We start from the raw sequence: 21,177 nt of genomic DNA on the forward strand, positions 1-21,177 counted from the left end.
CGTAACACCAGTCGTAGTATGTTGTCACAGCTGGTAAACGTTGTTTCCAAAGACGTCAATCTCAACATTCTTGGTTACATTCAATAACGATGCTGTTTTCTGCCTGACACTTGTTTCCAAATTTTCAGACCAGCAACTATTATTTATATAAATTATTCATGAATTTAAAATGACAGCATGTCTGTGGAAACAAAACAACATCAGTGCCGTTACTTACTTAAACCCTCTATCTCTTAACAAGATGACCTCAGAGCCTCCCCACGCAGGTTTATTACCAAAGAAAGGACTCTTGTTTGTATCCAAGAAAAACCCTTAACAGGCCCTTAAACTCAACATGTCTGTCCCTCACAGTAATTGAATATATGAGCATGAGGAGAAATTGCTCTCACAGTGCATCTTCTGTAACTCAACTCCCATCTACATTTTATACTTAAGGGTTATGTTTAGTGTGTGTGTGTGTGTGTGTGTGTGTGTGTGTGTGTGTGTTAAACTAGACAGAAGAGGGCGCTGCTTGATTGATTCTGTGTCACGGAGGGTTCAGGTTTCAATAAACATCTCCATCCTGCAGCTGATACAATATAATAATATATAGATATTTTCTTTTTTCTAACGTTGTATCTTTACGTCACACACAAGGGAATTTTTCTTTTTATAAGTGAAAATCTAAAGGCTAAGAAGTGAAGTGAAGTGTGTGAAATGGTAAAAACAGAATCAAAAACCACTGTCAAGTTTTTGTTTTTTAACTTTATGGAGGCATGACAACATGAATGTAACAGTCACGGTATGACAGCATGGATATACAGCCCATCTATCACCAAACAAATAAAGGTCTGATGGTAAATGTCACAAAAAACACAGAAATAATGAAACACTAGAGGATGAGATGTGATAATGAGTCACTTCAGACATAAATCAAAGTCTAAGTATGATACAGACAGCGAGCATGATGATAAGAACTGGATTGCATTTTAATTCTCAGAATGACCTGATGTGGAAACAACAAACAAACAATAAAGTGGCCTTTAAAAAAATAACAGCACGCAGAATCTCTGATATGTATACAGAAATACAAAGCAAGTATCTGTCGAACATCACCCCTCCACACCTGGAGGTCATAGGTGACTGCACAGGTTTATGGGTAATGGTTTTAGTTTTTGAACATGTCACACAACAGTTTCTCCATGGGAGTGTTTCCGATGGTCCTGTGGAAGAACAGCAGCTCTATCCGCTCCGAGTTCACAAAACGCAGAGAGGGGAGAAGAAGAAGCAGCTTTCCAAACCTGAATATAGACAAGAAATGAAAATGTAATCAACTTCTGCATCCGAGAGTAACCTCAGACACAAATCTTAATAAGCAAGTTACAAGTCAACGTCAGGTCTTAATGCTGACCTTTAAAATGACATTTGAACATTTAAAATTTAAACATTTTTTAATGCTGTTTTCAGAATACTTGAGACTAATAAATTCAAACAAACAAGTCTATTCTTTATCAAAGCTACAGTGAGGCAACGTGAGGCTTGCCTTCCACAAAGTTGAGTAATTACTATTGGTCCACTTAATTTCGAGTCTCCACTCTAGTTAGTGAGGTCAAATCCTGATATCTGTGACATAAATCTGATTCAAGCCCACAGTTCTGATGTCTGATTCTAAATGTTGCTCAGTGGAGCTTTCTTATTAATCCACTAAATAACTCACATATTAAAAAGTGAGACCTTCAAAAAAAAAATAATAAAGTGAGAAATTTCTTGTAGAAGAGGAAACACAAAATACAGTTTCACTTTAACAGTTAAAGAAAATAGACAATGAATCTAACAAAAGAGGCTCCTCTTTAAAGGTTGCTAATAAATGAGTATCATTAAAGTTATACTATGCATGATTTTTTTAAAAAGTATAGACTCATATGAAGTAATCCCTCTTAATCATCACTTATGACCTACTATACATTTTCTGCTTATCGTCTGTGTTTGAGACTTTTATGGGTGTGCGCCCCCACAGCACTCAGGTGAGATGGAGGCTTTTAAAATAGGAAGCGACCAGGTGCCAGACTATAAGCAGCAGGCATCCAGGAGACACACGGCAATCGAAAACACAAATATCTCCAGGCAAAACATCAAATGAGAGTGAATCTGGGATTGGCTTTTACTTTCACTTGTGAGCATGAACAGTAACCAACAATCCTGCATAGTATACCTTTAACCTAAAAGTTAATTTCCAACAACAAATAAACTCTTGGCTTGTAACATAGAAAAGACCACAAATAAATAAGATTTAACAGTGTAAAAGTATTTAAAGGTGATTTTTTTTATATGGTATGAGGCGCTGATGTTGTAAGACAGATAACACACCTTGCTGGTTGACTGGGGTAGTGTGATCGGATGTGTTGTCCCAGCATCACCTGAGACTGATCCTGCAGGTTCTCCACTTGTTCTGGATCTTTTAACCCACGAGTCTCTGTGGAGGAGAGGAAACACCAACATGAGTCACACAAATTCAGACAAATACTTTTAGAAATTACTGAATAAGTAGCTGGGTAATATGAGCTGGTGCCACTCTCCGTGCATAATTACACTCATTCATATTTACAGCTGAATTATTTATGTCTAAAGAAGTCAAAATGGTTAATTAGCCTGAGAGCAAAATTGTCTTCTAGAAAGAAGCTCATAGAACATAAAAAATGTAACAGAAATTCTGATAAACAATGGTGCTGGAGGAAAGGCCAGGAGGAAACTGAAATACTGAGGAGCCTAAAGCCAATCTGCCAGCCTGTCAGAGTTCAGTCAGCCTCACCTGGCTTGAAGAGCACGATGGCCTTGAGGCAGGCGAACTCAGTGGGATCGACGGCGAGGGCCTTGAAGCGGCTGAAGACCTCCTGCAGGAGGCGCAGGTCCAGACTGGTGTAGCTGGTCTTTCCCTGCATGCCGGGGCAGAGGTCTGGCAGAGAGAGCAGCGGGCAGCTGTCCAGAGGTAGAGACCACTGGATGGCACAGAGCAGGAAGAGCTCGCTCCACGCCTCCTCCAGCAGGATCACCTGGGGGGACACGGACAAGAGTCGTAAAGTTAAAACTGTGAAGGAAATAGATTCATCTTTAACGTCACTGTTTAGTCAAAGTAGTTACAAATGTGGTATATGGAGGACCATTCCTGCCAACACATAACTGGTTGATAAATGATGATATGTAATTTCTAAAATAAATTATCAAATTGTTTTAATTTTTTGTTGAGTAGAACTAGAGTAAAATTAAGAAAAATTAAATGACTACAGTTTGACCAAAACTCAGTTCAATTCAATTCAAACAACTTTATTTGTCTCAAAGTAGGGCAATTCAGTTTACAGTCTCCAGCTGAATATCAGTCACAATCAAATCCAAACTAATATAGTTTTCATCAAAAGACAACAAAGAACAATGAAACTAAACAGGTGCCAAATTAAAACTTCTCTCAAGTTTCTTTTTGTATAGCTTTGTGTAACTTCATAGAAAATACAAAATATGAATAAATAAATAATCTGACAGTAAAAAAATGTAGCCTGTGTCAAAGTTGAATCTCACCTGGTCTCTGAAGGGCAGGTTGGAAAACACGGGCAGGTTCTTGGCCCACTTCACTGACATGAAGAGCAGCCTCGCTGAGGTCTCGTACACGTTTTCGGAGCTGGACGGGTATAGAGCCATGTGGTATTCTGAGGACACTCGCTCTGGCTCGTTGCTCGTGACATCAATGTTCTCGTCAACTGAAAACAAAAAAGATGAGGTTAGGCTTGTGCAGAACTCGACCTGGTTTATGTATCTATGTTAGCATTTTGGCTTTAGCCTGTTAGCTTGTTAACATGCTAATATTGGCTTGCTACATAAGTCGTCACCAGCATATTATTTCATATTTTGGTTGTATTTATTGTTTTATCATTGTATTGTATGATTGATTGGAATGAATTTATGGGATTCTTCAGACACTCTAAAACACAATGACAACTATTACCTGCATTAATTCAGTGATTAAGACCCACAGTGAAACATCCTAAAGCAGGGGCTCTCAAAATTTTGATGACTGAGTCCTCCACCACAATGGCTAACATTAGCTGACAGTGTTAGCATTGATATGTCTCAATGTGCCATGTAACCAGTAGCTTCCTAGAGGTTGTCATCTCTAACCTGGCGGATGCTTGTTAAGGGGGCGCAGTTTGAAGTTATGGTCGAGTAGTGTATTAAATGTAAGGTATTGAAAGTGAAAGTATTGAAATGGACCAAATGAATGCATTTCATGTCATGTTCAGGGGCCACAAGAATTGTTTCTGAGGGCTGCCATCGGACCACAGGCCACATTATGTCCAAGTATGTCCTAGGCTTTTAATTTGTTTATATTTTTATGGTAGGCATGTTGAAATTCCAACTTTGTGCTTCATGCTAACACTGATGAATTTTAGCCTTCTTATATGAAATGATATTCAATATAAAAACTGTTTCTGTTTTCTGAATCACAGGTATAATCAAATTAAAGCAACCCCTTTGTCTAATCTGATCTTAAATCTCAAACCCTCCTCCTCCTCACCGTCCTCAGGCTCCAGCTTGGCGCAGGTCTCGGCCGTCATGAGGCTGGCCATGAAGCGGTGGTTGTTCTGGGGACTGATGCAGCGCTGGGGGGCGACAGAGGAGGTGATGGCCATGGAGGAGGTGATGTGGGGCCACGTGATGACAGAGGAGGAGGAAGAGGAAGAAGAGGAGGAGGAGGAGGAGGAGGAGGAAGAGGAGGTGGGCTCCCGTGTGGTGGCCAGGTGCTCCTTCTCAGGGTCCACGTCGATGGAGTCCAGGCGGACCTGAGCTGTACTGCGGGGCTGTCGCTCATTCTGCACTGCTGCAGGGAGGAAGAGGAGGGAAATAATGATGAGGTACATCTGTAGTTTTCATTTTGACCTCACAGTGTCACATTTGAATCTCTAACAGTGAATGTTTCTAACATTATATGATGTATTTTTTTACATTTTAAGTTCACTTAACATGATATAGTATGAAAAAGCACAAATAAAACTAGTCTCTATTCCACCCTTTTATTAAAAATAAAAGACCAAATTGTTTTAATGGTCACCAACTCTGGAATGCAAACACTGTCCCATTATTTCAAACTGTGGAGTTATTTATCATATTTCACATCAATAAACCTCAGTAGATACTTTTGTATTTCAATTTCTAAACAATTTCCTTCCATTTTCTTGGATTTGTTTTTTGTTAATAGGCCCCAGATCCATTTTTATCACATCATCGTTGACCTTTAATATAAGCAGTTCCACAAATATAGCGTTAACCAGTTATCAATTTAGACATAGAGGTGCAGTGACATTGAATCTGCAGTCACTTCTCATTTTTGATTTTTAAAAAAAATCTGATGCAATCTTTGTTTTTTTGTGTGTGTTTTTGTTTTTAATCTGTAATATTTCTTGTTTGGAAATTGTTTTTGTTTTGTTTTTTTAGATAAAAATCAAAAATAAATTATATTAAAAATAATAAAATAAATAAAATAATTTAAATTAAATTAAATTAAAACTAATAAAATATATAAGATAATTAGAATAAATAAAATAATAAAATAAAATAAAAAATATTTTGTCTGTTCATAAATTGGTGATTAGCAAATACAGTTGCCTTAAATGACAATTTTCTCTGGGTTCCTCCTTTTTTTTTAATCCCACCTGCGCATTTACTTCTGTTATTGTGTTTGTTTTTTGTCTTGTTTTATAAGGTGAACGAATAAAAGAACTACGGAACTTACCGTCCTTATTCATGCCTGCCTGCAAACACTTCTTCAGCCGACACGCCTGGCACTGGTTGCGATGAGCTTTGTCCACTGGACACATGCCTGTACCAGCCTGGCACCTGTTAACCCACAGCCAAGATGTTAAAGGGAGAGTCTACTCAAAACTAACTGCATGCGACAATTAAAAAAACACAAATTTATGGTGGAATTTTTCTGAAATTCATACATATTCTTATGAAAATAAAAGCCACCTGTTTGCCATGACCAACACTTTTATTCTAACCTAAATTTAAAAAACTTGTTGTGGTCTAAGGTAGTGTAGCTCATTTTTTACCTCAAAATAAATCACAGGTTTTGAAATACAAAGACATTAAACAAAGCTTTCATTAAAGTTATTCATGTTCAACTCCACTTTAAAAAGTGTATTTACATTAATACTATATGCTCAGTGATATTATAGTGAAATAACTGTATATTTTCAGTTTCAGTATATTCTGTTTCTGTGACAAAAAATACACATTTGTACGTTTTGCTCTTAAAAAACATGGCCATGAGAATGTTTTAGATAAAGTGCTGACAAGGATGCTAACCTCCCATAATGCACCTCGTGTAAAAACTTTAATAGGGTAGGGGACATATGTAATCATGGTATCTGAAGTTAAATTAAAGGACAAAATCAGATGCTCAACCCCAGTTTTTATCCAAAGTTGAAGCTTTCTCTTGCCTGTAAATGAGCCTCCTCCTCACGCTGCGTTTGAAGAACCCGCTGCAGCCGTTGCAGGCGTAGATGCCGTAGTGCTTCCCGCTGCTGGTGTCTCCGCACACTTTGCAGACCAGAGCCGGGCTCAGAGCTTTGCCCGGGGGTGGACTCTTGGCTGTGAGTCAAAACACAGTCACACAGGGCCCGTCGGTTAGTGCCATTCATGTGCTCTAGTATTGTTTCATACATGTGCCTGCCATCTGTACTGTCAGCTCAGTCTACTGCAACAGCTGTTTAGGCCTGAAAATCTCATTTAGTGGATGATTCTGAAATTAAAACAATAAAATGGCTGGAGGCAGATTAACAACTAACATAAACGATGCAGGGATACTGATATTAATCCAAATAAACCCATTAATTATACATAAACTCAGATAGTTGCATAATACATGCTTATTTTGGCCTCATTCTACTTTAATTAAGTATATCTATATGTAAGAAATGCACACTAAAAATGGATTTCTGTGCATTTTCATAATCTTTCAGTTTTACTTCATGCTTGTGTGGTGTTAAAGAAAGTTAAATTAAAGAGATGATTGAATATTCAAAGAGACAAAAGGCACAAAATCTGTTTTGTCATCAAATGTGCAAAGCTCAAAAAGAAAAATTAAAAACTTAAAATGTTGTATTTTAAAAACCTCCATAAGTCTACTTTTTTATTTAATCAAAGGTCAAGTTTGCCTCTTTCAGGCTCCATGGACACCTGTTGCTCCTGGTGGTCATGTGTAACTCTTACCTCCTCTACTGTCGTCCGTCCCGCCACTCCCCGAGGACTCACTGGGGGAAGCAGACGACATCATGGGGATCTTCAACAAGTGATCCTCCATTACAAAATGTCTTCTCCAAGTGTTGTGAATGGAGATAAGAAACTTTAGTCCTCTTCGCTGGAGTTTGTCAAATCTCAAGATACAATTTCCAGGATCCAAACACAAAAAGTTCCTTTTGGGTTCCTTGTCACCAAAAACAATTAGAATATGAGATATGTATCTGTCAGGCCTCCTGTGGTCCCAAGTGGGCAGATGGTGGTTTGAGCCTCTACTGTGTGGAGCTGCAGATGGGCTGGGGTCCTGCCATGAGCTCGAGCTCACACTTGTTGCACGTCAACAGGTTGCGTGTCCTCCCTCTGGACGTCAGGGTCCGTCACTGTCTGTGAGTGCTCCTCGGTGGCAGCTCCTCAAAAAGGAGCCCAGGAGGGGGGTGGAGAGGGAGGATTAGCCCCACGCGCTGTGTAAGCAGCATGCTTATTTGTCATCCTCTTAATCTTTACTGTTCATGTACTGGATCAATCAGTCACATTGCCCGAACATTGGTGCTGCTTAGATCTTCATCATGTCTGCAAACAAAAACAGACGAAAAACAGCAACAGTGACGACTCCTAAAACTCTCTGATGGGAGAAGAGCTGTAACTTTAGACCAGTTCCCATGCAGCTCCGTCTCCTCGTGTCTCCTCTGTCCACGAGGGCATCCATCAGTCAACGCTCTTCTTCGGTATCTGCATTTGATTACATGAGGTGCACATTATTATATTTACCAGCCTCTTCAATTTGTATTTCCCCTCCTTGTTTTGCCTCTGAATTCCAGCTCCATTTCCCCCTGCTGTATATTTGATCTGTGCGATTGCCTCCCATTCATAATGACCCCAGTGTTTGCTGAGGAGCTGCCTATTAACTCCCATTTCACTCTTTTTTGACAAACTAGAGATCATCCGCTTCCCTCTGGCTGCCAGAAGAAAAAGGTCACAGAGGGAATAATAGAGTTTTGAATGGCTGATGTTTTAGGCGACACTAATTTAGCTCATTCATGAGGGTCTCCCATTTATTATTAAGGAGCCAGAATCAGTGTTTAGCTGCAGCTAACAGGAGACTGGAGGACCAGAGCTGCCAAGGACCAGAGAGTTTGAAACAAGCAGCCTTGTAATCATATATAAATGTAATTGACTTGTTGTTTACGAAAGTGCCAGACAATTTGGGGCAAAATGAAAAGCACTTGCTGTGATTAGGACAAGAAAGGCCTCAAAACAAAGACAAACAAGCCATTAAAAATACTTGACTGTAAAAAATCAAGTCTTGTGGGATCGCTGTGAAAGCAGGAATGTTTCTCTTGTTAATGACAGTTTCACATCTTTTAACTTTCTGAACATGTTAATCATTTGTTTCTTGCCACAGTTGAGTGGTTCAAGTGAATGATCTTAATCTGTCGAGGGCACAAGCTGCCATGTTTCTGACATCTGTGCGCTGGCATCTGGACTGTTGTTTGTTTGTTTTTCTGTTTACTGTTTGTGCCTGCTAATAACTGTGTTCATGACTGATCTTAGATTGGACAAATGAGCACTCATTAGTTTTCACAGAGGAACAAGCTGAAACATCTGACAAATCATCGCCTTAGAAAGCTGCATCCAGCAGACACACAGCACTCATCCTACAGACTGGGTACACACAGACACCAGAGGTAAACTTTCTTCATATCATACAGGGGCTTTATTCAATCTTTCCAATTTCTGTAATTTTGTCTATCAGTTTCTCCCTAGCAGGGCCAGCCCTAGCCATTTTGGTGCCCCATGCGAGATTGAGATTTGGTACCCCCCCCCCCCCCCCCCCAAACCACATTACCCCACCAGTACTGGGGACACAAACATCAGGGACCACAATGGTTTCAAGACAAAAAGTGCTGCCAGGGTAGGTGTAAATCATAAAATGTCACAGAACTCACTAATAGTAGTAAAACAGCATTTTTATTTAGCCTAATTGCTAATAGGCTATTAGCCAATTTGCAACCCAGTAATCCAGTGTAGACCTAATTCATTGATATATTTCAGTATCAATTGAGCTTACTACAATGTGCTATGATGCCAAGTGGCACTCACATCTCTGGTGCAAGCCAGTGCAGAAATCTGTTTTTGTGGATAAGTTCGTGTTAGCCATTATCACTGATATTTGTCAGCGAAATTTCAGCCCAAGAAGGAGCAGTTATCCAGATAGCTAGCTATTGGCTTGCCATTCAGTCTCATATGCTTCAATCTGTAACATTTTCTGAGTCCAACAGCTATCATAGCATTATTATGTAGCATTAGCTTTTTTGCTACTTAGCTAGCTAGCTGCAACAAATGAAACATCTAACGACGTTACACACAGATCGGCATTTTAAAGATAATCTAAGACAGACGACATACCTCTATATCAGACTTTCTTTTCCTCCTCCTCCCGCACCTGAAGGCTTGGACCTTTTCTTATTATGAAATGCAGGTAAAACGTAAATATCTGCCTATCTTGACCAGATTTTGACACAGACCCCACTCTCAGTGCGCACAGTACAGGTGCAGGGGCAGGGCAGATGAAAAATTTTGAGGAGCAGGGGTGCAAAGTGTATTTCTTTCTTTCTTGCTTGCTTGCTTTCTCTTTCAATTTTTTTTTCTGTATTTGTTCATTTGTTACCTGCAGAAAAAAATAAGATGGGCGCCCACTGGCGAATTTTTATTATTATTATTTTTTATTTAATTTTTTTCCCAGCACCCACCAGACAATGTGGCGCCCTAGGCGACCGCCTATATCGCATATGCCTTAAGCCGGCCCTGCTCCCTAGTGACTTCATGTCATTGTTTTCTGTCTCAGTTTTAATTTGTCAGCCTCCTCAGGATGTTGCAATGCTCCAAATGCAACAGTTAACGCAAACTCAACCAGTGTCCGTGAATTTTACACGACCTTGAAATTTTGTCCAATCACTGCAACTTTTACGCAAATTTGACCAGTCATCGTAGTTTCCTGTGAGTTTCACCAATCATAGCAGTCCCCCCACATAACGCCACCAAACTGTCTTCCTTGTTTCTGGTTGTAAAGATGCAGACATGTGTGACACAAACATCTCACATTTATTGATAAAATTTACAGCTAAAGACTGAGCAAGGCAGTTCCCTGTTGTTCTGCATACAAGCGGGGACAATGCAACATTGTGGTAGAAACTTTTTTCCTTCATAAACACACACAAAGAATGACTGAAATGTGTTGACAACAGACAAGACAAATCACCATGACAGAAACGGTTGCATCCACATCAGGTACACATGCTGAAAGAATCAATTTTAATTTTTTTCTGTAACGGCTTATCCTGTTAGCGGTCATGGAGGGGCTGGAGCCTGCAGCTGACATTGGGCGAGAGGCGGGGTACACTCTGGACAGGTCACCAGACTATCACAGGGCTGACGCATAGAGACAGACAACCATTCACACTCACATTCACACCTACGGACAATTTAGAGTCACCAGTTAACCTGCATGTCTTTGGACTGTGGGAGGAAGTTGGAGTACCTGGAGAAAACCCACGCTGACACGGGGAGAACAAGCAAACTCTAGGTTTGAACCACAGGGACTGATTAGTGCTTTTTAGAAGTACTTCTGTACCAATGTATTGGGGTCCCGATGGCCCCCAGTCCAAAGCATCCACATCCACCCACCTCCACCACATCTAGTGTCAATAGATGGATTATTGAGTTCATGTTTGCCATGGGTCCTGATTAAAGTATCACACACTACAACCTACAATACTGCTCTTCCTACTAAGGTAAGATGATGTTTAAAAATAACTAACTGTATCCTAAAATAATAATCTGTTTATTTATTTCTCAGATGACATTTATTACATAACTCAAATAGTTTTGTAAATAGATAAATTAACATTTTGGTTGTTTCTTACAGTGGTTTATTTGTGGGTCCCGAGGCACTTTATTTGGTCGTGCTTGTGTGCTGAATATAATAGTTGATGAGGGTTCATGTTCACTTGGAGTCATATTTTCGTCTCCACCACGACTGAGAAAAATGAAACATTTGCATTCATATAAAACACAATTTGACAAGAAAATTATTTTTGAAAAAAAAAAAAAAAAAATTAAAAAATCTCATGACTTTTCCTCACTGACTATTCAAAGTTTCTTTTGAGGGGTGGGGTGGTGCAGAGGGGGATTTGAACTCATGACCTCAGTATTTTTTTAATCCTGGTTAAATCCTGACTGCGAGCGACATATTGCACAGTCATCTGATCCTTTATCTTTAAAAAAATGTTCATTTGTGCAGCTGATACAACACAATGTTGATTAACTTAAATGACTATTTTGTATCTGTGTATTAGAAAAAATTAAAACAACTGTCTTGAACCATTTCATAGCTGCTTAACTCTGAGTAGAAAATTTGCACGGAGGGCAAAATATAATGCCGATGTCAGCGACTTCCAGCTCCGCAATAACAAGGCTGGACCGTAATTGGAAAAACAAAGTGGAAAGCAGTTAAGTAGATTAGAGTTTGACCACATTTTGTCTGCCTGGGCACCAGAAGACAGGCGGGGGGAAGACACACAATTAGCTCAAAAGATTAAAAGAGCAGCAAAGACACACTTCTTGTGGGCATCTTTAGCCATATGGTGGCTACTCTCTTCATCCTTGGCCAACACACTGTTGACCTTTGTAAGATTTAACAATTAATTAGTCCTCTGAGATCAGAGTGTTTCTTGGATTCACCCAATTACACATTGATTACTGATGTGGATATGAGTCAGTCATGTTTCTATAAACAGTCAGGAAATACATAAGGTACGCACATTTAAAAAAAAAAGTTTCATTTTAAAAGTTATTACAATATACAAACTAAAGAATAAAAAAAGAGTGGAGGGGTCGGCAGTGTATGTTATCTCAGTGTCCCAAGTTTGAGTCTAGAATGAGTCCTTTTTAAAGCTCACCCTCCTTTCTGTCACCATAGCAACTGACAACAACATGGCAATCAGAAGACAGACAATCTGGAAATCCATCGGTAAAAAAAGACAAAAAAACTTTTTCTTTTCTTCCTTTACCTCTGGAGGCACAGCCCGGAGTTTTTCGACTAACGGAAGTGCAGGGGCCTTGACGATCGCTCACCCCCTTCACTTCCGGCGGTGCCCCCAGAGAATCACGTGTTGTTTACAAGTAGGCTACTTAGGGTAGAAAACCAGCAGAGTTTAGCTATATATCACAGTTTTCACGTCACTATATCACCGTGTAGACTAATCTGATGTTTGTTAAATCTATAAACACAATGATTGAACAAACGTTACTATTTCTGTGTGCACGTTTTGTAATTAACAACATGGTTATCGTCGATTAACTGGGCTAACCGTTAGCTGTTAACGTTAGCCGTTAGCGTTAGCCGTTAGCGGTGTCTGTAATAACCATAGACTGTATAAAAATAAGGTAATAACTCAATAAACGGTCCGTGAATAAAATATTTTTTCCAGCGGATATCTTAGTTACAACATGATTGAGCTAACAAAGCAGTTTTGTGTTGCTATATGTGGTATATATTCAGTTATGGGAAATCACGATGTCTAGAAAGCATCAGTGGCTGCAGCTGACAGGGACAGCTAACAGCAGCAGCAAAGCTAACATCAGGACGTCATCTCTTACGGATACAACATGAAACTACTCCAGTTAGCTCAATCATGTTGTAACTAAGACATCCGCTGGAAAAAAAAAAAAGAAATTTCACGTTGACGAGACGGTGTTTTGGGTGGAGCAGTCGCTATGGACGCGGAGCTTGCTGTTTCTGTAGGTACACATTTCCTGGGGACACCTGCATGTCTCAGCCACGCCCCCTCCATTGTGATTGGCTAAAGCGCAGCAGTTCAAACTCAACCCCCCCCCCCCCCCCCCAGTCGTCTTTCACACAGGGCTGCCAACAGATTCTACAATGTAAATTGCAGAATTTGTCTTAAGAGATTAGAAGACAGATGAATTAATTTCAGAAACACAAATGCCATTGTAGATAGGAAGCAGCATGAACATGATGCCATAATATCATAAGAGGAGATGGATTTGCTACACCTGCACTGAAACATACACACAGGTGTTGTACAAGTGGAATTGCTTGCTGTTGATTGGCTACATAATGTGTCCACTGTGATACCTGCTCAGCTCTTTGACTGTAAACATCAACACGAGGAGATTCTTCTGCTTTTTTTTTTTTTACCTCCAGAGTTCTGTCTTTTTCCTGTTTCTGGGAAACTGAGGAAATACTACAATGTATTAGAGTCACCTGTGCCCCACTGATATTGTAATTGTGTCCTCTTGAATATATTTACATAAAGGTAACTGATGAAAACATGCTGCAAAACATTGCTTAAAACTTGCACAACATTTAACAACATGCATCAGTTTGTACAGTATATACCATATACAGATCTTTTAATGCACCAAGACAACAATGTTTTTATATTGTTTTTATATTATTTGTGTATGTATATTATCAAGGTCCTGGAGTAACCATATTCAGTTTCAACCTTATTTGTCGTATGAAAACTAAACTGGACTTCTAAGTGCCCTGACACACCAAGCCAGTGATCAAAAATGTTGGTCAATGTTGGGCCATCGATGGGCATCTGTTGCCATAGTTTTTGCGGTGTGTCCTGCACCCCTGGCCCTAGTCGGCCCTTGACAGTTTTTTTTTTCAGCTCATTCAGCATGAGCACTGAATTGGCGTCAGGGATGGTGCGGTCCCTCAGTGAATGAAGTGAGGAAAGTAAACAAATGGCTGAAGTCAAGAGGATGTGAGATACAAACAAAGTAGCTAAATAAGGTAAGATTGTTTTTTAGGCACTGAGTTCTTGAGCTGAAATGGTTTGTAACTGTTCTAATTGTTAGCATATGGTATGTTTTCTTCCTTCAACATCAGCTTGGGTTGTTAACGTGCTAACTAGCTAACTAGCGTCCTGAATCAGTCCTGTCCATCTTCCGGTTTTGCTTTATGTTTGACATACAGACTACCACCGCCCGCTGGTATGTAGAGTTATTTCATCTCAGGTGGGTGCAGAACATAAATGCTAATCAGCTGTTGACTGTAGTTTTTGCAGTGTGTTTAAGTGCAACTTTTTGGTCGAGACGCCTTTGTCGCCACTAGTTCTTTAAAGTCTGTCTGGAGTGTCTGGGCCTCAAAGGATTTATTTTACTGTAATGTAAAAAAAAAAAAAAAAAGTACCAGAGTGACCTGTGGTTGTGTTTTAACTCTATGCTTATGATGATAATATATCACAGTGGAATAAAAATGGACTGCAGTGCCACCAGACTGTCTCTGACCAATATTGTCTTCTTGTCAAGAGTTAAACAACATTTAGACCAGAACCACTTAATCGACCGGTGTCCGACTCATCTCTTCTTCATGCATTATGCAGCTTTAATTTACTTATAATGTGCTGGTGGTGCCTTTAAATATCTTATGAGCAAAAGGACCTCATGAGTGATGGCATTATTGCTTTATTATTTATTGAAATCACATGTATTATCCACTCAAATAATGTGAGATATGCAAAAAGGGGTCAGGGTTAAAGTTTGCAAACTCAAATATTAACCACAGTCAAAATTACAAAAATAATAATAATGATTACATAATAATAATGATTGAATAATGAAACATTTGTGAACATTTGTCATTCTGCAGCTTTTAAATCTTCACAGGTGAGTAGTTTGCATCCTCTAGTGTTGATCAGTCTTCAGCTGGCTCAGCGACCTTACAGACCAAGAAAAATGTTGGCACTGTACATTTCTGCAAATCACAGACATGTTACATTTGTAGGTTATTAGGAAGCAGATATGTCCTTCAAGGGAGAAGAATAAAAGACATAAAAAGTGAAAGGCATACTCTGAGCACTATATCTGTCAAGACAACAGACAAACAAGCATTCGTTTACTGCATTAATGCGACCTGTGTTGTATAAACGTGACACCTGCTGCAGGGTGTGTGTTGGCGCTGAGCTGCAGATCAGATCTGCTCTCTATGTTTAGAAGATGACTCTGCCACTGAGATGACCGGCTGCAGCCGGCTGGCCGGGCCAATCGCGGCATTATGACGGTTTACATAATAATAATAAGCCGCAGTACACTGTGACACCATCAAGTTTTAGGTGAAGACTTGCTTACATGAGCAGGCCATAGATTATGCCAAGACAAATAGATTAGCATGGGAGCAGCCTTATATTAGGATTCAAAGAATGATTAGAGGAGCTGTGTTATGTAATAATGTAAATGAGTCTGTGCTGGGCTTCATACAAGTCTATGATGACACGAACCTCCATCTCATCCACCTCCTACGTCTTATAAAGCTGCAGCTTCTCTTTGTTTGTTATGTTTGTCAAAGGTTTGATTTTCTGACTCCAGATTTTTTTGATTTAAATTTTTACATTTTACAGATGTGTCCAGGTGGAATGCAACTACGTACATTCACTCAAGTACTAAGTTTAAGGTACTTGTACTGGACTTGAGCATTTTAACCTCATGCCAATTACTACAATTTAATATTTTACTTTTTACTTCACTAGATTTATGTGACAGCTTTGGTGACAAGAGTCTTTCGCATAAAAAAAACAAGAAAAAAAATTATAATAATTTGATCAAGTCCTTTTTCATTTAAAAATATTTTGTGGTTCCAGCTTCTGTATATTTGTTGCTTTTCCTTGAAAGTAATTGATTTGGACTGTTGGTTGGATAAAACAAACATAGTAAAGGTGTTGGTAGTTGTGACAGAAAAATAATCATTAGTTAATAGGTCAAAATCAGGACATAGGAACAGGTCTTTGTCTATCAAGGCTGTCATTTTGCACCATCATGTAGCCTAGAAGGGACGAACCAAACACCGATTTTAGACGGGGCCATTTGTGTCTTCATGTTGATTGTAGTGAGCTACTCCTCTGCAAGCCAAACAGTGTTGGGAAACATTAAACTGCTCTATTCAGTGATTTTATTAGTTTACTTACCAAGTCCATTTGTTTAATAAAGGAAGAGACCTCTGAGGATAATTCAGCTCCTGGTTAAAAGCCTCCTGAACAAGGAATCCTAATTGGGAGTTTCTTTGCGCATGGGAGAAGTTTCAGCTCGTTGCAATCTGCAGTCCTCACTGCTAGATGCCACTAAATTCATCTACACTGTTCCTTTACTGCATGAATAATAATAATCTAATGATATCATATAGAATATTTTAACAGTCACAGGGGACATTTTCCTGCATTGAGTACTTTTAATTCATCAGTTAGGCCTACATGTTCCTAACTTTCAATATTTTTACAGTTTGGTATTAGTACGTCCTTCCTTCACTACATTGTAGAGTATACAGCATATTATAAAACTACTGATTATAGATGCCAGTCACACCAAAATCTAATACAATGTTCTTTGAATCTCAAAGTTTTTTTTAAGTTTTTTAAATATATCAGACCAACAAACATGTTTGTGTGTTGTGCTAACTGACTGACTGACTTCAGTCTTCATAAATTAATTAATTGTTAGTTAAAGTAAAATATTTCCTGATTTCAGCTTCTAAAAAAAAACTCATATATGCTTTTTATTTTTATTTTAGTTATGGAATTATCACTTTGGGATTTGTGTGTAAAAACTCAAATTTTCAGGCATTTGGTGGAAAAACAATTGAGAATTTTTTAGACTGAAATTGGAAACAATTTTCATATTCTTAATCAAATTGTTTCATTAACTATTGTTTTGTCTGTTCTGTTATAAAAACTGCATATTTAATGATTGATCATCATTTTCTCTTCTTCCTTATGGTTAATACTATAACATCACTGTTTGTATGTAGCTTCTTATGTAGGAAACTTTTTCAGCTTGTAAAGAAAAATGTATCTGCAAGTTGATCTGAAAAACCAAAATCATGAACACTGGAGATACATGACTTTCATTACAGAAATAAGAAGTATTGATAAGTATTGTAAGTATTAGCACTTGTTTAACTGAACAATAACTCTGATATATTTTTTTGGGTGTAATAATAAATCTTTGTTTCTATAATCAGATGACCGAACAACAACTAAAAAAGTGATTTTACTTAAACATGTTGGTCATGTTTTTTTTTAATCACATCTGTGGCTCACACCTTACAACACAGCCGATTACATCACCGCCGTCACACTCAGTAACCTCTGCAGCCTGAGCAGGCCACACATATGGAAGAGGATAGAAGAACACACACATACACACACACACACACACACACACACACACACACAAACACACACACAGCAGGAGACTGTTACCATGAAGGAAACTCAAGGAGGAGGATGGAGATGGAGATGGAGGGGGGGACTGTTAAATCTGATCTGGCCAGTGCTGACGACGGCAGTGTGGCTGCGTCTTCCCATCAGCCCTGCATCAGTGTGTGTGTGTGTGTGTGTGTGTGTGTGTGTGTGTGTGTGTTATATAACAGTTTGATAAAGCTGCCTTTGGGATCTGATTGTGGCCGCTGAGCCTCTTACCTGTGTGTCAGGTGTGTCAGGTGGAAAGCTCTGGAAGCAGAGCTTCATCTTCCACATCACACATCTCTGTGCAGATGAACTCACGGCGCTCCGTCAACATAGAAAGGTTTTTTAAGGATAGTCGATGTTTCCTGTACTGAGGTGTGTTATTAACTTTTCTGTTTTGATAAATAAACTAAACATACATTTTTTTATTACTTGTTGATGTCATTTTCTCTATTATTTTGAAAACTAGTGGCCAGATTTCCAAAAACCTACTGTTTGCACTCAAGGACCCTGCTGAATTCGCTCCCTGTGACCCCCTGACCTTTCCTCTCATATGATGTTAAATCTGCTGAACAGGGTCCCTACTTCTGTTATTTTTTCTATTTTCTCTTTAGGCCTGCTGGCACGTTACATTAGTGTGAGCTATTTTCAGTGCAGACCCCGCTAACTCTGAAACTGTCTTCAACCCACCCTTCACCAAACAGCTCTAACTCCAGCTGTTTTCATGTGGCAGCCTGAATGTTGCTTTTGTATTTCAGTCACAAACCGTAAAGTGCATCCTTGTTGACGTTTTAGGACACTGTGTCAAGTTCTGCCTGTTACATGCATTGTCTTCTTTCAAAATACACTTCTGTTTTCACAGGAAATTTACTGTTTACATACAGTCTCTTTCAGAATAAACACATGACATTGGTAGCCTGGAAATCCAGACCCAAGTCTAGAAAGATTTAGGGTCTGGCCATGAGTAATGAAAATGGCCCAACTCGAGGGGCGGCACCAAGCATGCATTTGTAAATATCACTGCACGCAATTTGATAACACGACGACCAATCAGAACAATACACGGGGTGACGTATACGCTTAGCTACCAGCGGAGCTAATTGGTAGATTAGACTCTTGCCGTATCTGGTCGGCAAAACAGCAAAAACGTCCTTCTTGCAAAGGAAAGGCTCGAGCACCGTCTTCTGTTCCTCTTTTAGAGAAAAAGCCAAGTCTAACTCGTTCACTGTAGCGGCCAAAGCCGTTTCAAACAACTGGTGTTCATCCGTAGCCATTTTGCAATGTTTACTGACTGATTCCAGACTTTGTCGTCGCAGCACTGTCGTCATCTGTTTAGCTCGCCTCTGGCCCGCCTATATCAGATACACCGATGTGATTGGTGCAGCTCGGCTCCAAGGGCATGGATAATGAGCATCATTACTGATTGCCAGAGTGACTCGCTGAGCAAATTCAAATTGTGCTCTTGTGAGAACTCTGGATTTCCAGGGTACGACATTGGTACAATTAAATGCTTTTTTTTTTCCTCCAACAACTAACGCACATGGTGAGGTCGAGGCAACAAAGACGTGGTTAGGTTTGAGAACAGGGTTTGGCTTCGTAATCTTACATGACACGAACACCGCTCTCCCAGGTGAAAGCTGGGGTTTGTTAGACCCATTCACCACCTCTCCCACCCACCCTAGTGAGACTTTCACCATGATCGTGTTTTCCCCTGATGCTGTTCGCTGTTAAAGTACAATGACTGGCTGCATAGCATACTGACATTAAAGCACGGCTTTTTAGGTCAGTGTCTGACGCTGCAAGACACTGCCCAAGCATCAGATTTCCCCAGCTTCGGATTAAGACCGGGTTGGGGCACAGAAGAACCAAGCTGCAACTTCCATTGCTGAAAAATGAAGCCAACACAGAAGTGCCAAAAACTGCATTTTCTCAAATGACAGTTTTGATGTCTAAAGCTAATTTGACCCTTCATGACAACTGTACGGGGGGTGATTTTTTTTATACAGTCTAAATGACCCATTTACATTTTATTAAGGCTTAAAGTTACATATAATTAAGGGTGATGGCTGCTTTGAGTGACAGGGGAGCTTCAGCTCTACCCATCGCTCCTCCTCAGCTCCACACAAAGCTTCAACACACGATAGCCAATTTGTGGTGCTAGGCCCATTATTTTATACATTCTACAGTATTTGGTCATAAACCAAAGTATTGGACAAACACCAGTGATGTTGATGGTTAAAGTTCTTGTTTTGACAAACAGCAGATGTGCTGATTAAGATCATGTGATGTTACCAAAAGCTCCAGAACAGCTATGAAAGGGACATCCTTGATTATGCTGATCTTAGTTATCAATTTATTTATTTTAAGTTTATGCATAAACTTTTTACTGTTTGACTTTGGTCATTTATGTTTCTACCATCTGGTTTTTGACTCCAGTTCTGCTCTGAGGTTTCTTGTCCTATGCTAATTTCAACCATGTTGAAATAGCAATACAGCACTGAATCCTAAATATCTAAAATAAAAATCTACAATCCCAGGCCCCCTGGATCATTCAGGGGCCCTTCCAGATGTACTGGAGGCCGTGCAGACTGTGTGTAAACTGTTGGCAGGAGCATGGCCGGCCGTGTGTCCAGCTCTCTCTGTCCTGACCTAGATCTCTGACAGTAAACAGCTGCTTCCTAAAGCGACATCGTGCTGCCATCAGCAGAATGGCTGGGAGAGATAAATGTCAGATTGAACCTTGGCTGAGCCTCTTGATGCAGCTCAGGGCCCTGCAGTTTGTTTAGGAGATCCACAGACACTTAGCAGCCAACTGCTGCTGCCGCTGCTGCTGCTGGCATTGTTTTGGTTTTTTGTTTGGTTTTAATTAACACTGTTTGCGTTCAAGGCATACAATAGACAAAAAAATCCTTCCTGCTGCCTGAAGCGGCAGCCTTGTGTCCTCTTCTGTGAGCATCAAACGTACAGTATCTGACACATGAACAGAGAAGAGAGAAGAGAAAAAAATCTCCTCCGCTGTGCAAATACTGAAGGTAAAATCTATGTCTTTGAAATCCTCGTTAGGATGGTATACAGGGGACGAAAATATTTAATGAGGTAAAATCATATACAAGAACATTTTTCAACATTGTGCAATATCAAATATAACAGATTTCCTGTTTTTGTTTGTTTGTTTTTTCATACACAGTACAGTGGTAGTCAAAGAAAATTCCTGTGTAATTTTTGGTTGTTAATTCCATCCATTTCTGTAACCGCTTATCCTCTTGAGGGTCACAGGGGGGCTGGAGCCTATCCCAGCTGACACTGGGTGATAGGCAGGGTTCACCCTGGACAGGTCGCCAGACTATCACAGGGCTGACACATAGAGACAAACAACCATTCACACTCACATTCACACCTACGGACAATTTAGAGTCACCAATTAACCTGCATGTCTTTGGACTGTGGGAGGAAGCTGGAGTACCCACAGGAAACCCACGCTGACACGGGGAGAACATGCAAACTCTGCACAGAACCAACAACCCTCTTACTGTGAGGCGACAGTGCTAACCACCACGTTTGTTAATTCCAGTAATTCCTTAATTATGGAGGAAACAGATCGGACAAGTCCTCCAAATTAAACTTGCGAGCTAATGATGTT

General features: G+C 39.8%; 1 protein-coding gene across 1 annotated transcript; it reads right to left on the bottom strand.

Annotated features, from left to right (window-relative positions):
• Nucleotides 1–758: 758 nt before the first annotated feature.
• On the bottom strand, nt 759–7,637 carry LOC117258253 (photoreceptor-specific nuclear receptor-like). Its single transcript, XM_033628969.2, has 8 exons — nt 7,240–7,637; nt 6,468–6,618; nt 5,759–5,862; nt 4,544–4,846; nt 3,550–3,728; nt 2,789–3,029; nt 2,347–2,452; nt 759–1,280 (listed from the first exon to the last, which is right to left on the bottom strand). The coding sequence occupies exons 1-8, from the start codon at nt 7,328–7,330 to the stop codon at nt 1,148–1,150; spliced, it is 1,308 nt and encodes a 435-aa protein (XP_033484860.1). The 5' UTR covers nt 7,331–7,637; the 3' UTR covers nt 759–1,147.
• Nucleotides 7,638–21,177: the final 13,540 nt, after the last annotated feature.

The sequence above is a fragment of the Epinephelus lanceolatus genome, chromosome 2 (genome assembly GCF_041903045.1).
Source record: "Epinephelus lanceolatus isolate andai-2023 chromosome 2, ASM4190304v1, whole genome shotgun sequence".
Lineage (NCBI taxonomy): Eukaryota > Metazoa > Chordata > Actinopteri > Perciformes > Serranidae > Epinephelus > Epinephelus lanceolatus.

Excerpts from the sequence above, each read along its gene's own strand:
- LOC117258253 (XM_033628969.2), bottom strand. The coding sequence starts at position 7,330 with ATGGAGGATCACTTGTTGAAGATCCCCATGATGTCGTCTGCTTCCCCC. Across the intron at positions 5,863-6,467 it reads AGGAGGAGGCTCATTTACAG|GTGCCAGGCTGGTACAGGCA; the intron begins GCAAGAGAAAGC and ends GTGGGTTAACAG. Across the intron at positions 4,847-5,758 it reads GGCAGGCATGAATAAGGACG|CAGTGCAGAATGAGCGACAG; the intron begins GTAAGTTCCGTA and ends TCCTCCCTGCAG.